General features: G+C 43.0%; 1 protein-coding gene across 1 annotated transcript in view; it reads right to left on the bottom strand.

Moving 5' to 3' along the window:
- Nucleotides 1-1,483: 1,483 nt before the first annotated feature.
- The window catches only part of PIAS2 (protein inhibitor of activated STAT 2), a 26,413-nt gene continuing 12,747 nt past the window's right edge, over nt 1,484-15,149 (bottom strand). The window contains exons 4-13 of the mRNA XM_077935946.1: nt 15,094-15,148; nt 13,319-13,453; nt 11,287-11,392; nt 9,610-9,683; nt 7,951-8,111; nt 6,900-7,033; nt 4,946-5,114; nt 3,615-3,754; nt 3,313-3,350; nt 1,484-2,744 (exon numbers count right to left, since the gene is read on the bottom strand). Coding sequence (XP_077792072.1) covers nt 2,553-2,744; nt 3,313-3,350; nt 3,615-3,754; nt 4,946-5,114; nt 6,900-7,033; nt 7,951-8,111; nt 9,610-9,683; nt 11,287-11,392; nt 13,319-13,453; nt 15,094-15,148 — 1,204 coding nt within the window. The 3' untranslated portion in view covers nt 1,484-2,552. The remainder of the gene's footprint in view (nt 2,745-3,312; nt 3,351-3,614; nt 3,755-4,945; nt 5,115-6,899; nt 7,034-7,950; nt 8,112-9,609; nt 9,684-11,286; nt 11,393-13,318; nt 13,454-15,093; nt 15,149) is intronic.

The raw sequence follows: 15,149 nt of genomic DNA, 5'->3' as shown, positions 1-15,149 counted from the left end.
ACTACTGCCCTGGAGACACGTTTGAGACTTGAGTAAAGTTCTAAACCATCTACTTGCAGGAATTTTTTTGCAAAGAGCTGTATTTCAACCCTGAAAAATGTAAGAGAGACTTCCAATAAAAGACAGTACCTGACTTAGCGAATTTGCCTCCCCTCCTGGGACCTGCAGTGTTACAATGCTGCAAGCTGCTCAAGGACTGGAGGTCTCAAACTAGCAACTGGTATGGCTTTAAAGTCAAACCCCCCCCACCAGGTTACTTTTAATAACTACAAATTAGCAGACACATGAAGACTGGCACAATGTAAAACCCATCATGTGAGCTAAGAATTGACTTAGCAGAATGGGTTGCTTGGAGGTAGAATGGAAAAAGAAAACAATGAATGATACCAGTACTCACTGAAAGCAATAGACTGTATTGAAGCTTGAAGTTTGTTCACTTCAGTGAATCTACCCTGAGCAAAACTCAACAGTTAAGGTCCATTAATTTAGTGGGTCTACTCTTGAGTACAGTGGTACCTTGGTTTACGAACTATTCGGTTTATGAACTCTGCAAAACCGGAAGTAGTGTCCTGGTTTGCAAACTTTACCTCGGTATAAGAACGGAAGCCGAACGGTGGAAGGGCACCAGTGGCTGGAGGCCTCATTAGGGAAAGCGCGATTCTGTTTAAGAATGGTTTTGGTTTAAGAACGAACTTCCGGAATGGATTAAGTTTGTAAACCAAGGTACCACTGTAAAACTAAATTCTACCCAGTGGTTTAAGTTTTCAAAACATCTGAAGTGTAACCACCACTAGATATCTCCTCATTCCTGCAAGCAAATGTGTCTATAAAATGGCAACAGAATATCAACAGTGTGGTAAAGAATCAGAAGTAGCACTGTAGTATTTAGCCATACAGCTGAAAGTGTCAACAATTTAAGCATGAAAAGGTGAGAATGCAGTGAAGAACAGCAACAGCCTTTCAATGCTATGGATCATTACCTTTTTGCAAATTAAAGGAGGGGCTTGGAGGTACGTGGCTCTTCAGAACACACTGGTTAAAATTCTCTATTACTACTAATGGCACAGGAACTTTTTATGCAGTCAAACCTTGGTTGTTGAACATAATACGTTCCAACTTCCGTAACGTTTGACAGCCGAAAGCAGAAGCCCCAATACAATAGGGAAACTCAAAATGGAAGCTGTGTGGCATGTTCGGCTTCTGAAAGTCGTTCGAAAACCGGAACAGTTTCGAGTTTTCGGCATTCAGGAGCCAAAACGGAGGTGTTCAGAAACAGGATTGACTGTATGGAGAGACATGGATTGGCAAGCACAGTAAAGCAGGAATTACTAGGATGATTTCCTTCCTAATCAGGGAATCTTACATCAATGAAATCATGTTTTACATGTAGCCTCCTGCAATTTCAGGATGTCCTCGTCTGAACCAGGACTAGCTGCATCAAAGTATAAACCTACCCCCAGTACCCAAAGCATTCATTAGCCTCTTCAAATGGCAAAATTGGTTTATTTATTTTTTCCAAAGTAGAGATCTGAAATGCTATGTCATCTATGCAGTCAAGTAAATCGTTCTCATAACTATTCTAAAGGGAATGAGGATCAATCTTCCTAGCAGCAACTTGACTTAAGTAATGTGGATTGGACAGTTGTAAAAAGAGTTTCTACCTCATGATGGGCATAGATTCTTTCTGTGGCTACAAAATATGGCATAACACAAGCTGACTCAGCAGAGGCTTAGCACCACACGCAAATCTGAAGCACTGGCCATTTTGTAGGACTTGAAGAAGCAGAAATTCTTTTCCTTCATCCACGGAGAACTGATAATCCTGTCCTGAAAGCTAATTGCTGGGTTTTGAATTCTTTGTTTTGTGAACATGGATTCGATTTGTGAAGCTGACCTTTGCATAGCATTCCTTCCCCCCACATTTCTGTGCCTTTTTCGCAGTTGTTATTCTCCAAGCAGCATGAGCTTCCAAATAGGAAAAAAATATATATCCAGATTTAGGAAGGAGATGGTGAAGCAACTGGAGAAGCAAAGAGGCAAACATAGTTTATACACCTATTATTTTCACAAAAGTTTGTCCTCCACTGAAGAAATTGCCAACTTCCTCTTGTCCTTTCATCTGTTATTCCAGAGAAATTAAGTGCATTTTGATTTTTAACAAAACTGTTCACATTATTGCTAAATGTAACGAGAAAATAAAATCAAAATATGGAATCTGCCCTGGAATCCACATAGTAAACCCACGTCAGTTTCTTCAGAGCAAGCTTGATGGGCTGGCGTCCTCAAACTGACCACATTCTTCCCAAGCTGAGCAGGGGGGAAAAGCCCCAAGACAACAAAAATATAATCCTTCCAGTCAGTTTCCTGCCCTCTTGTTGTGGTACTGTCAATCCACATAGAGGGTAAAAAAAAAAATCCAAAGCATTTCCCTCCCCCCCGGCTCCTTTCAAATAAATACCCCAAATAAGGTCCAAGTTGCGGATGGTCCAGGGATTTAGGCATGTGAATGGACAAGCCCTGTGCAGTTGCAGATGGGCAGATTTTGCCAGCTTTTAGTCCAGAGAGATGATGTCAGGAATGTTGCTCCCGCTGCTGCTGGTGATAACTGCCGTCTCGCTCCGGCCTGAGGAGCTAACGCGAGTGCTGCTCTCGTGGTGGCTGGTGGAGGTGATGATGTTGCCGGGGGTGGTGCTTGTTGGCAACGTCGAGGTGAGACTATCCAAAAACATAGGAGGACAGTACTGCTTGAAACAAACAATGGTGCAGATAAGGAAGAGAGACAAAACACACAGGGGGGAAAAAAGTGCAAGCATCCAGGCTAGAGTAAGCAAAGTTAAGACAAGGTCAATTAATACGGTTTCGCAAGGCTCAAAAAGGGCAACTCTGAAATCTCTCCATTAGACAGGCATGCTAAGATTACAAGGAACCTGTCAACTCGGTACATTATTGGCCATCCTTATAAGTAACCTAACCACAAACCATCTGCGTGCTGCCTTATGGGCCTGCTTAAAAGGGGTGGGAGGAGAAAGAAAGGAGAAGCCAGTGAAATTAAATGATAAAAGCATTCCTTCAAGAAATTATTCCTACTGCTTCATGTTTTTAACCCACACCTCGCAGAGGATGTTAAAACGTTCAGTCGCAAATCTTAGATGGGAATGCTACCATGGGAGAGCAGTCACGGTAATTTTTAAAAATGCCCCAAATCTAACAATCAGATAGCAGAAGGGTCCCCCCCCTTCACTCATGTCTACGTTATTCCAGTTTAAGCAAGAAAAAAAGCAAAAGTAAATAATTTGTAATGAATATATTTACCTGTGGGTCAACTGGGATTAAAGAAAGAAAATCCAAACCTAGAAGAAAAAACATTGCATTGAAAGAAGAGGCATCAAGGAGAAATCTCGATGTTACATTGTGGTGCAAGGGTTAAGGATGACGAGAACTGGCAAGACCCAGGATTAATTTTATTTCACCTCTCCCTGCTCGAGAAGACATAAAAACGAGATGAAATGGTTCTCTCTCTTTACCCTTTATCCTCTAATCCTATGCCGATTTGATTCTTAAGTTGCGTCTGCCCCAACTGATAACAGAACTGAGTTCAGAAAAAGAAGCCTTACCAGGTAAATCTGATGAAATACTTGATATTGGTGGGTGGTGGAATGGTACGGAGTAGTCCGTTAATGAGGGTGGAATAGCAGAAGGGTCCACTGTGCTCACTCCAGGCACTCGTACAGTAGACGGCTGATACATGAGCACCCTGTGGGTGAAGCAGAAGGTGGAATGTCAGAAACAACCCAGCAGTCAGCAGGAAGGTAAGCTGTGCACAGCTGAGCCCTCTTAGACTCAGTCATCAGAATACACACAACCAGTGTGGGTCTTTATTGTAAGCATTTTCCTTTTTCTCTGTCTGGATGCTCATCCTGCCAACATGGCCCAAGGCAGGCCATCAGGACAATTCACTAAATGCATTCTTTAGAGCTGCAGTCAAAGAGGATTTTCAAAGCAGAATCCAGCCACACCAAGCACATAAAAGACGTTATTTCAAAGCAAAACTCCCAACGCTGAACTGTGTAGACAGCAAAATCCACGCCCACTCTGATATGCAGCCCCATAGGTCAATGCTGCCCTCAGCCTAAAAATGATTAACCCCCTCTGTTCTGGAGTATGTGGGGAAGAGCAATCGAAAGAGCTCCTCCTGCAATGCGAGAAAAGACCAGATTGGTCAAAAAGACAGCCAGCGCCAACTCTGTGTGCCAGCAAGCACTCCTGATTCATCCAATCAGAAGCCTATGTATCCTGACGCTCTGGTTCCCTCAGAGCAAAACATATTGGCAAACTAGGAGACAGGTTCCCAATGGGAATTGGGAGGGGCCCTGGCCAGATCTTGCTTCTAAAAACCTGCCTCCTACTGGACCATAGGGAGATCACTCAGTGCACAGATCAGCAGTTGGCGAAACCTGGGGGTGTTCTTGTTTTGCGAAGGTGTACAATCTACAGTGGCCAAAAACCAGTGTAATCCACACTGCTTGAAGAGGAAGAAAGGTCAAGAACTTCTATATGAATTACCTTACACACCATTTTGGACTCTGGAGCTAGAAGAGCACTTTGTAGAGAGAAATATTTCCTCTGAAACAGACTAAAGCAATAGCATTTCTTAACTCCTAAACCCAGGGTGAGATTTGATTTGCCTGCAGACGGACTCTTCAAAAATGAATTTTGCTTGCCTTAACACAGCTAGCTGCGTTTGGGCATCTTTAATCAAACAGGAAATAATCAGAGAAGAGGATTCCAAGAAAGCAGGGGTAGAGTGGCAAGAGATGGACTCAGCACATCTACTTAATGATGTACAAGCAGAAAAGAGAAAACCAAACCCAAACTGCCAGGATGGGGAACTGATAGACAAACAAACCAGGACAGATAGTATTATTCACGTGAAAAATTAACCAACCCTTTGGTGGGACTTGCTTGTGTGTCAGACATATATATGCATTTCCTTTTGGGAGGCGCATCTTCCTCTTCATCAGACGAGCTCTCAGCTGTGAGGTCAATGACGTCAACTTTCTTTTTGCTGACCTCACTGATTGGCGTGGAGCAGGGCTTGCTGACCATGCTGGAACCTGGAAAGAAAAAGTGCAACTGCTCAAGATGAAGGCTATAGGATCTCCTTGTCTTTGGGTAGGAGGTGATGTGCACTTTTGGTGATAAGGCTGAAAGGAGTAAATTGCAAAGCAATTGTCTAAAGTGCAACAGAGGTGATGTTTACCCTCCTGCAAACAAACACACACACACACACACACCTCGTGGCCAAACTGTTTGAACTGAGTTGCTACTCTGCTTTTCTCCATTAAAGGAATGACTACATTATTCGGCTGCAGGCTGGACTCACCATTTCTTCTGCAGTGAGGCCAAGGGGGTGGGAGCATGAAGAATCCCAGATACCAAGTTCAAAGATCCAGGAAAGTTTCAACCCTTCACTCTTGTCCTTTGCAGCCTATGGGTTCTTTTGCTTACTGATTCTGTCTTTCTCCAGACCTGCTCCTAACAAGAGCTGTTGAATCTAAGAAGAAACTACATCCAGAGGTGGAGTAAACTGACTATTGTGGAATCCTTAAGATTTTTAAATATAGAATTCTGTCTCATGCCAATGAGTGTGAATCAGGAGATTACCCTCAACTCAGCTGAGGAGTTAGAAAAGGATGAGAGAGCCTTGGCATGGTTCATGCTGGGGGCCTGGTTGACTTTTTTCCACTGGGCTAGGGAGACTCCATGGAGGAAGAGGGGAACGGCGTGTGCCTCCCCTTTTTTGGGTGTGCTTTCTTACTCTTCTTTTATACAGCTGCTCAATTATAAACAATTATGGCTCTTTAATTCTCTCAATGAACTGAGCATTGAGGATAGAGGCAGAAAAAGGTGCAGAATTGCATCATTCTGGCCAGATACGAAAGGGTAGCATCCAGGACCCTGCAGAGAGGCAGACATTTGGAACGATGGGGAGTTGCTATCTGACAAATATATTCCCACGGCTGTACAGGAACTGTTAGGACTGTACCAATGACTCTCTGCAGCCACCTGGTGGCCTGTGAAAGGAATGTCATTTTTGCTTGGCATTTGATTGCAAACAGGCAGAGTCGTCCACTAGGGCAGATCAGAACTGGGATACTGCTGATAGATATGCCCTGCTCCGTTCTGCACCTGAGAATTTGAAGGTCTGGACACACTGGCAGGGACTTCCACCAGCAGTTTCCCTTGTTTGTTGAGCCGAGTGGAGTTGCAGCTAAGCTGTGCTTTGCTGGGTCTTTAGAGTCCCCTTTCTGACTTGGCAGGGCATGGAGGACAGATGCTTCAGAAGTGTAACTCTTCGGAAGCAGGGTTGTTTTGGAAGACTTTGTTCTACAGCACTTCCCTGTTGGTGCCATGAGAAGCAGGGAAGAGAGAAAACAAAAGTTTAGGGGTTTTCGTTTCCCTATGTAGGGAGAACAAAGCTCAGAAAAAGAAATCAAGAATAAGACCAGGGCTTTTTTCCAGCCGGAACTCAGTTCCGGCACCTCTCAGGTGTCTGCCAATGCCACTATAATAGAACTAGGGAGATGTTCATGCTGAGTTCCGGCACCTCTTTTTCTAGAAAAATAGCATTGAGCAAGACTTAACAGATAAGTAACAGGATAAACAGATGAATGGAGATCTGAAAGAATAGGCCAGGTAGGTATTTGTCTTCTGGAGAGACACGTTAAAAAATCACGCCCAGCTTCTGAGCCAGATAGTGAAGGAACCGGGAGGCAGTTTCTGCAAGGAGGCAAAAGTATCTGCTGCCTCTTCTGCAAACAGGAGTAAACAGTCAGCCTGGATAGGTTCCCACGTCAACTGGGACAGGGGTTTCATGGCCTGAATTCCAAGTTACTTACTTTCTACCTTGGTGCACTGAGGGCTGACAACTTTCAGAGCCTCCTTCTTCGGCCTCATAGGGCACCAGGAACCATCCTCCTGGAATTTGATCTCATCTACATCTGAACATTCGTTTAGAATTTCCATAAAGAGTCTGGAAAAGAGCATTAAACGTTACAAGTTTGTGTCCGCTGACTGTTCTGATGGTGCCTTTCAAGTGACGGCTGCCTTAGAAAGTGAAGCTTCCCTTCCAAAAGGAGGTCCCAGCTCCACGCCAACCCAATGGCTCTTACCCATGTGAGCTACAGCTAACTAGCTGCTGTTGAGTCCTACCAGTATTCATTCTGGGACTGAGTGATTGGTAATGAACCACAAATTGTTTTGAGCTTGGCAAGGTATGAGGCCTCTAGCCGTGCAGGGCGAATTTTTGTGGAGAATAGGTTTGAGATATTAGATCAAAGAATTTTGAATTTGATATTTCAAAACGGCTCGAAGGTAAATTTATAAATCAGATTAATACTTTACTTAAAGTCCCACATCAATCCTTGTGTTCCACATGGTTCGATAAAGATTCCGATCATGAGACAACAGCTAGTTAATCAGCCTTTGGAACCATCTGACAGGATCAGGATTCCCTGCGACTCACATTCATAAATTAACTGCTTGTCACCTCAATCATATAATAAAGCCGTTCACAGACCTCTGATGGGAGCAAACTAAGTCTCAAGCCAGGTCTATAGCCCTAGAAGCTGGTTGGCAATTTAAAAGGTTATAACCCTTTTATCACATTAGATCTATATAGGCCAAAGGGGTAATGCTGGTGATCGTTCAAGTTGTGATTAAAGAGTGGAGTGTGTCATGGGCTATAAGTTCCAAGCTTCAAATGCAGGCTTGTTCCAATTCTTTATGGCTTTACCACAACCAAACACATGCCTCTGGAAAGACACAATGCTAGCTTCCTTGCTGGGCAGCTCCCGCTGTTAATTCACTGAACGCAGCAAACTGCTTTTATAGTTCTAAGAGCACAGCGACTGCTGCCTGAAAAAGCGAGATACCGCCTCCTCGTCTTACCCATCTAAGATGAGACTCTCATATGCAGCTTTCTTGTCGCACACAGGACATATCCAGGTGGGTTTCTTTTCATTCATTTGTAGATAGAGAGCAGCATCAAAGCACTGCAGGTGGGTACAAGTAACGGCACGGCAGGGAATTGTCAGCCGCATTTTCCCCAGCTGGAGACCAGGTCACGTAGAAAGTGAAAGGCGTCAAAGGTAGGGAGGCAGAGATGGAAGGAAAGGGTGGGGAGGTGAGAGAGAGCCATTGTTAGCGAATGGAATTGGGTGCCTTTATGAAAAAGACAAAACCAGACAATCCTTGCTTGTTTGCGGAAGTCTGGAGCCTAGATCCTCACATGAAAGCAATCTACAGTGTGGGTGGGACTCCCTAGGTAAGGGGCAAACTCCTCATTGATCCACCGCGCCCCCCCCCCCCAAGTTACAGCCTCTCAGCCATCAGATTGCTGCCCATAACGGATCAATCAAACTCATTGTAGGGCATGCTGAATCTTTCAACTTTCAAATTCTAAAAATGAGGGGTGATAAAAAGTTGTAACGTAACTTGGAAATTCAAAAGATATTGTTAAATTAATATAATTTAGTTCAGCTTGGTAGGGAAAATGTGGTGGTAAGTAAAATGTGTGTCAAACTGCATAGGAATCATTAAAAATGATTACCAAGTACTTGCAGTTATATTCTATATTATTAATATTAAGCATTACCTGGCATTTTCAGAAGGTACAATTTAAATTTGTTGGTTTTTCCAAAAGCAGATTATGTAATTCTTCATAAAACATAGACTCACCGAGCTAAATATTGTCCAATCACAAAAATAGCAGATTTTAATTCCTCACACCCAAAAACCTATTTTTAATACCCCTCACTGAAGAAAAAAATTAAGCTTCACCTCATAAAATGACACACCCTAAGCAAGGAAGGAAGTTTTCGTGTTGCGTAAAGTGCCACATACAAATGCCACGGGCAGCACTACATATCGTGGACATGAGACTTGCACACTTCACAGATCCCATCAGAGATGTTATGTTAGTGGAGATGGTGATGGAAGTGTAGACATTTGGGTACCTTGATTCAGAATCTTTCCAGCTCTGTATGTGAATGGATCAAGTGGCTTTTCTTTGGGCTTAGGAGGGCTCCCACTAACAGTATGTGTGTATTTAGTGTTCAGGCAATTTATGTACCACTTAATATATTAAAGTATCTCTAAGTATCTAAGTTCAAACAACAACAACTACTGCTAAAAAAACCCAATACAGTAAAACCTTTAAAAATAAAATAAAACCAGTTCTACCAGACATCTTTAGAAGATGCAGTAACATCTTATCAGCTTTCTCTTTATAATTTAGGGGGCTTTGAAATCCATACTAGAACCCAAATTCCACATAAATAAGCAAACCGTAGCAACTTGCATATACTGTATTACTAGTGACATACTTATTTGCAGAGTCTACCTCTTAATCTTTATTTTGTTCAGAAAAAATGTATAACCTCTAAACAGTTTACTTAAGACAATAATACTCAGATACAATCAGCAAATATTTAAAAATGTGACCAAGTTAGGATTCTGGGTAGCCTTGCTGAAACAAAAAGTGTTTTAATCAAAGCAAATAATTTCCCTATAAGACATCATTCCAAGCTATTATCCAACTCTACTTACGGGACACATTAATGATACTCGCAGACTGGTAGTCGCAATTTCACTATCTGGGTCAGCGGTGAGTTTTTCTTTAACTATTATTTTTAAAAAGAATGGGGGAAAGATTTAAAATAAATGCTTTAATATCTTGCTGGACTATAACTTTTAATGTGCAATTCTTAATTACTCAAAAGCTTGAGAGAATAATATATGGCCTAGCTATTTCAAGAATTTGTAAATTCAACATAAAATGATAATGGTACTGACAAAATTTCAAAGCTGTACATTAGAACTCCTAATGTGAAGTTTCCCATCTATAATACAATTGCTATATAAAATCTGTAAGATGAATGGATTTAGAGCATGTTGCTGGGACATTGCTCTCACACCAATCAGCTGCCTATGCAAATCTAAGTGGTGCTTTTTTCTTCTTGCAGGGAAAGGGAGGAAGCTGCAAGGTGAAGAGGTGCCCCAGAGTTCTGAATGGCAGCCACCAGACTTAAGCAGCATAGGAGACATGATGCAAGACACTCTAACAGCCCAGCTGGGTATTTGGAACAGCTCCAGAATCCTCTACAACTGTGTATGCAGAAACAAAAATCTGCACTTCAACACCAGGCTCAGAAATTGTTGCAAGGTTCATTCTAGACCTAGCATATTCCCAGTATTTCAGTAAGGCAATTTGTAAAAGTAGAATGCGAAATAGTATTTTGCCCTTAATGAAATTTCAACAGGTTGATGGCAAAGGTAACTCAGTAAAACCAATTTAAACAAGCAAAGTAGTTTTAAAAAACGGGACTTGGGTATACCACTGTTTTAAGGGGAGCTGATGCTACTTTGCAACTGTCTTTTGAATTTCCGTTATTAGTTATATACTAATAATCACAAATTGGGGGACGTGGGTGGCGCTGTGGGTAAAACCACAGAGCCTAGGACTTGCCGATCGCATGGTCGGCGGTTCGAATCCCCACGGCGGGGTGAGCTCCCGTCATTCGGTCCCAGCTCCTGCCCACCTAGCAGTTCAAAAGCACCCCTAAGTGCAAGTAGATAAATAGGTACCGCTTTATAGCGGGAAGGTAAACGGCGTTTCTGTGTGCTGCGCTGGTGCCGGCTCCCCAGAGCAGCTTCGTCACGCTGGCCACGTGACCCGGAAGTGTCTCCAGACAGCGCTGGCCCCCGGCCTCTTAAGTGAGATGGGCGCACAACCCTAGAGTCAGACACGACTGACCCGTACGGGCAGGGGTACCTTTACCTTTTAATCACAAATTGACATACATGGCTCTCCTACCTTATTTTATCCTCGTGATAACCCTGCAAGCAAGGCAGGCAAGGCTGAGAGATAGTCACTCAGTAAACTTCATGGCTACACAAGTATCTAAAGATGGGGCCTCCTGCACCCTACCCTGACACTCTAGCTACTGCCCCTGTCAGTATACATATTCATGGTCCGATATTGTAAAATGCTTCAGGAAGTCAAAATAACACTTTTGATTCCTATTAGATGTCAAAACGGCCCTTCCAAAAAAAAGCATTTTCTTCTGCACTCTGGCAATAATACCCTGCTACTCCTCACACTTAGCCACATGGGATGCCAAGAACCACCCTGATGAGAAGCCACCCAATTGCTTTTATTGGAAACCTACAGCCCATTACAAACATGTAACCGAAGGAAGAAAAACACAAGAATGATCTACTCACTTAGTGCCCGGGAATGATCAGGGTTTCGAATACCTTTCATTTTTAGCCTCTGTAGCAGCATGGCTGAAGTGAGTTGGCGTACAAGATACACAGACATTGAGTAATTCTACAGGAGAGGAAATGTGAAAGAATGAAAAGGTATTTTTCATAGACAAATGATCTTCAGATAAAAGGTGGTATACAAATCATCATCATCATCAACAACAACAGCAGCAGCAGCAGCAAGCCTCTATTTACAGCAGAAAGACACACAGAAGCAGATCATAGTACAGTGGTGCCTCGCAAGACGAAAAGAATCCGTTCTGCGATTCTCTTCGTCTAGCGGTTTTTTCGTCTTGCGAAGCAAGCCCATTGACAGCTTAGCGGATTAGCGCTACAGCGGTCTAGCGGCTTTCAGCGATCAGCTGTTAAGCGGCTTATCAGCGGAACAGCTGATAAGCGGCTTAGCACCTTAGGAAAAGGGGGGGGGAGCGAAAAAAAACCGCGGGGACTCACAAGATTTTTTCGTCTTGCGAAGCAACCCCATAGGGAAATTCGTTTTGCGAAGCGCCTCCAAAACGGAAAACCCTTTCGTCTAGCGGGTTTTCCGTCTTGCGAGGCATTCGTCTTGCGGGGCACCACTGTAAGTTAAGAAAGAGAAAGAGTGTTGCATGAATGAGTTATTTATTGCTATTACAATTTATTATCCGCCCTTCACCTGAAGGTCCCAGGGCAAGTTACATCAATTAACAATTCAAACACAATATTAATATTAAAACATTATTATACAATATTAAAAACCATTTAAAATAATCTAAAATTACAAAAATAAAGTGGGTCCTAATAATATACCTCTCAAATGCCAAAAGCCAGGATAAAGAGGCGCATCTTCAGCATTCACTGAAAGACGTATAACGAAAGTGCCAGATGCGCCACTATGGGAAGGGAATTTCTCAATTTAGGAGCAGCCACAGAGGTGCCACAAAGCTTCTGTGGGTGAAGGAGCAACCAAGAGGGCACCCTCCGCCCTGCTTAGCACCCAAGAGGGTCTGTAGGCAAGGAGGCAGTCTTACAGGCATTGTGGTCCTAAGTCACTTGGGGCTTTAAACACTAACGTGAGCACCTTGAGTTGGGCCCGGAAACAACAAGCGCAGTGGTTTTAAATCAGTTTATGGAAGATCAGAAGGTAACCCCAGCCTTATCTTGCCACTGCATTCTGGACAACAGAAGTTTCCAAGTCATCTTGGAAGGAACGGCTAAGGGAGCTGGGCATGTTTAGCCTGGAGAAGAGGAGGTTAAGGGGTGATATGATAGCCATGTTCAAATATATAAAAGGATGTCATATAGAGGAGGGAGAAAGGTTGTTTTCTGCTGCTCCAGAGAAGCGGACACGGAGCAATGGATCCAAACTACAAGAAAGAAGATTCCACCTAAACATTAGGAAGAACTTCCTGACAGTAAGAGCTGTTCGACAGTAGAATTTGCTGCCAAGGAGTGTGGTGGAGTCTCCTTCTTTGGAGGTCTTTAAGCAGAGGCTTGACAACCATATGTCAGGAGTGCTCTGATGGTGTTTCCTGCTTGGCAGGGGGTTGGACTCGATGGCCCTTGTGGTCTATTCCAACTCTATGATTCTATGATCTTCAAGGGCAGCGATACTTAGAGCACTTTGTAATAACTCAGTCTGGAAGTTACCAGAGCAGGGAATACTGCGGCCAAGTCATCTCTGCCCAACAGGCATCTGAGGGTGTCAGAGCAATGCACTCTAGGCCAGATGACACAAGCCAATTCACTACTAGGCAAAGCTCTGCTGGGCAGCTACTTGCAGATGCAGCGGTGGTGGAGAAGCTAGCTTTCTTCTTCACCACCGTGTGGTAGGCACAATGGTGCAGCCTCACCCATGTTTGGACCTGTGTTCTAGCTGCCAACCCTCCTGTTTCAATGCACGTAGGTCACTAGAAACCCAAGGCAAGGATTTACACTTTTCATTCAAAACAATTCTACATTTATTTTTTTCCATGAAGTCATTTTGCAAGAGGGAAAGATTTCAATTTACCTTTCCAATTTCAGATGCCCAGGAAATAGAAATCTGATTTGGCACTGCAGAGGATAGCCTGACTAGAGATGTAATATTCAAGGGGCGCCCAGGCCTCTTTTGCTCAATTCCATTTTTGGGTGGTGGAGCATATCCCTAAAAAACACAGACAAAAAAATCATTTTTTCATTTATATATAGTTTCTCTTTGGAGACTGCTCAAAACATTGCAATTTCTAGTAAGTTACAGCATATGCAAGCTAAAATTAAACACCAATGTCCCATTGATTTCAATGGAAGTTAAAACATTTGCCAAGCATCCATTTCTTTCGTGAGCCTTACAGCACAATCCTATACATGTTTATTCAGAAGTAAGCCTCAATGGGTTCAGTGGGACTTATTCCCAAATGTGCATATAGGATTGCAGCCTTAGTAACTTAAGTTTGAGGGAGGGAAGAAAGGACTGCATCACTTCTTTATGAAATAAGTTCCTTAAGAAAGTTAGTTTGTTAGTTTACTCGAAGCTTTACTTCGGGAAAGGAAACTTGGCTACAGCACCACACCAGTAACTTTAAGTATGCCCCACGGATAGCCTCAAGGTCCATAAATAGCAACACCCTAGTGGTCATGGGCGCTAAGGAAGTTAGATTAGCTTTAACCAGAGCCAGGGCCTTTTCAACTCTGGCTCCGGCCTGGTGGAACGCTCTGTCTCAAGAGACCAGGGCCCTGCAGCATCTGATTTCTTTCCGCAGAGCCTGTAAGACAGAGCTGATCCGCCTGGCCTTTGGCTTGGAGCCAATTTGATTCCCTCCCCCTCTTTCTTTTTTCTTTTCCTTTCTCCTCCTGCGATGGGGCTACATTTTAATATTTTAATGTTTCAATCTTTTAATGTTGTATTTTAATTTTGTTTTTAAGTTGCATTCATTCAACTTATTTTTATTACTGCTTGTTAGCCGCCCTGAGCTGGGGGAGACGGGGTATAAATAAAATTATTATTATTATTATTATTATTATGTCAGAGAAGGAAATTAGGGGAAATTCCAAGCTGTGAATAAAGGATTTCCAAATCTGCTCTGTGAATAATGCACACTGATGCAGCATCAACCAAGTTTTGTCACTGTATTTTTTCACAGATCCAAATACTAGTTATTTAGTTCCACAACTTTCATTCTAGAGACATTTATGGGTAGTTGTGTGGCAGAGGTTATTTGTGTTGAACCAAAGGTGAACTGTTCTGGAAGCTTTGCTAATGCCATATTGGTAGTCAAGATGACCCCAAAATTAATTAGTAGTTGTTACAGCAATGAGCTCGTATATGTTTATATTCGCTTGCTTTGATCTAGGCTAATTGGCTTGCTTTGATGTTACCCTTATCTGTGGGGCTTGGGGTGCTGGGCTCGAAGCCCAGGAAAGGGGAGCTATCAGTAAGGTTTGGATACTTGCCACCTATGCCCTCAGCTAGTCAGGTTAAATGATGTATGCTTCTTTGTTGCATAAAAAATGTATAAATGTTTGCTTGGGTGCGGACAAGACATCTCCTTGCTGCGAAGTCTGTCATGCGTCTGCAAAAGCTACGAGAACTAGCACGCTGCTTTGCTGTAAGTCTACGCCTTCTTTAATAAAGCACTTGAACAGATCACTCTGTTTTTAACATCCTTTGGTATCCCTGCACCCAACCACTCCCATGAGCCCTCCTTACGGCCAGTGGATCAGGATGGTATAGCACCCATTGGGCTGGCAAGTCAGGATTACAAGAAGTTTAAAACAGACGCGCCATCAAAAATTTCAACAGCTTACCGGCAATGGAAATAGCTTTCCATTTACTTTTATGCACAAGCTACTAGGGTAGTTAT

The sequence above is a fragment of the Podarcis muralis genome, chromosome 11 (assembly GCF_964188315.1).
Source record: "Podarcis muralis chromosome 11, rPodMur119.hap1.1, whole genome shotgun sequence".
NCBI lineage: Eukaryota > Metazoa > Chordata > Lepidosauria > Squamata > Lacertidae > Podarcis > Podarcis muralis.
This window is presented reverse-complemented; position numbering and strand designations above follow the sequence as displayed.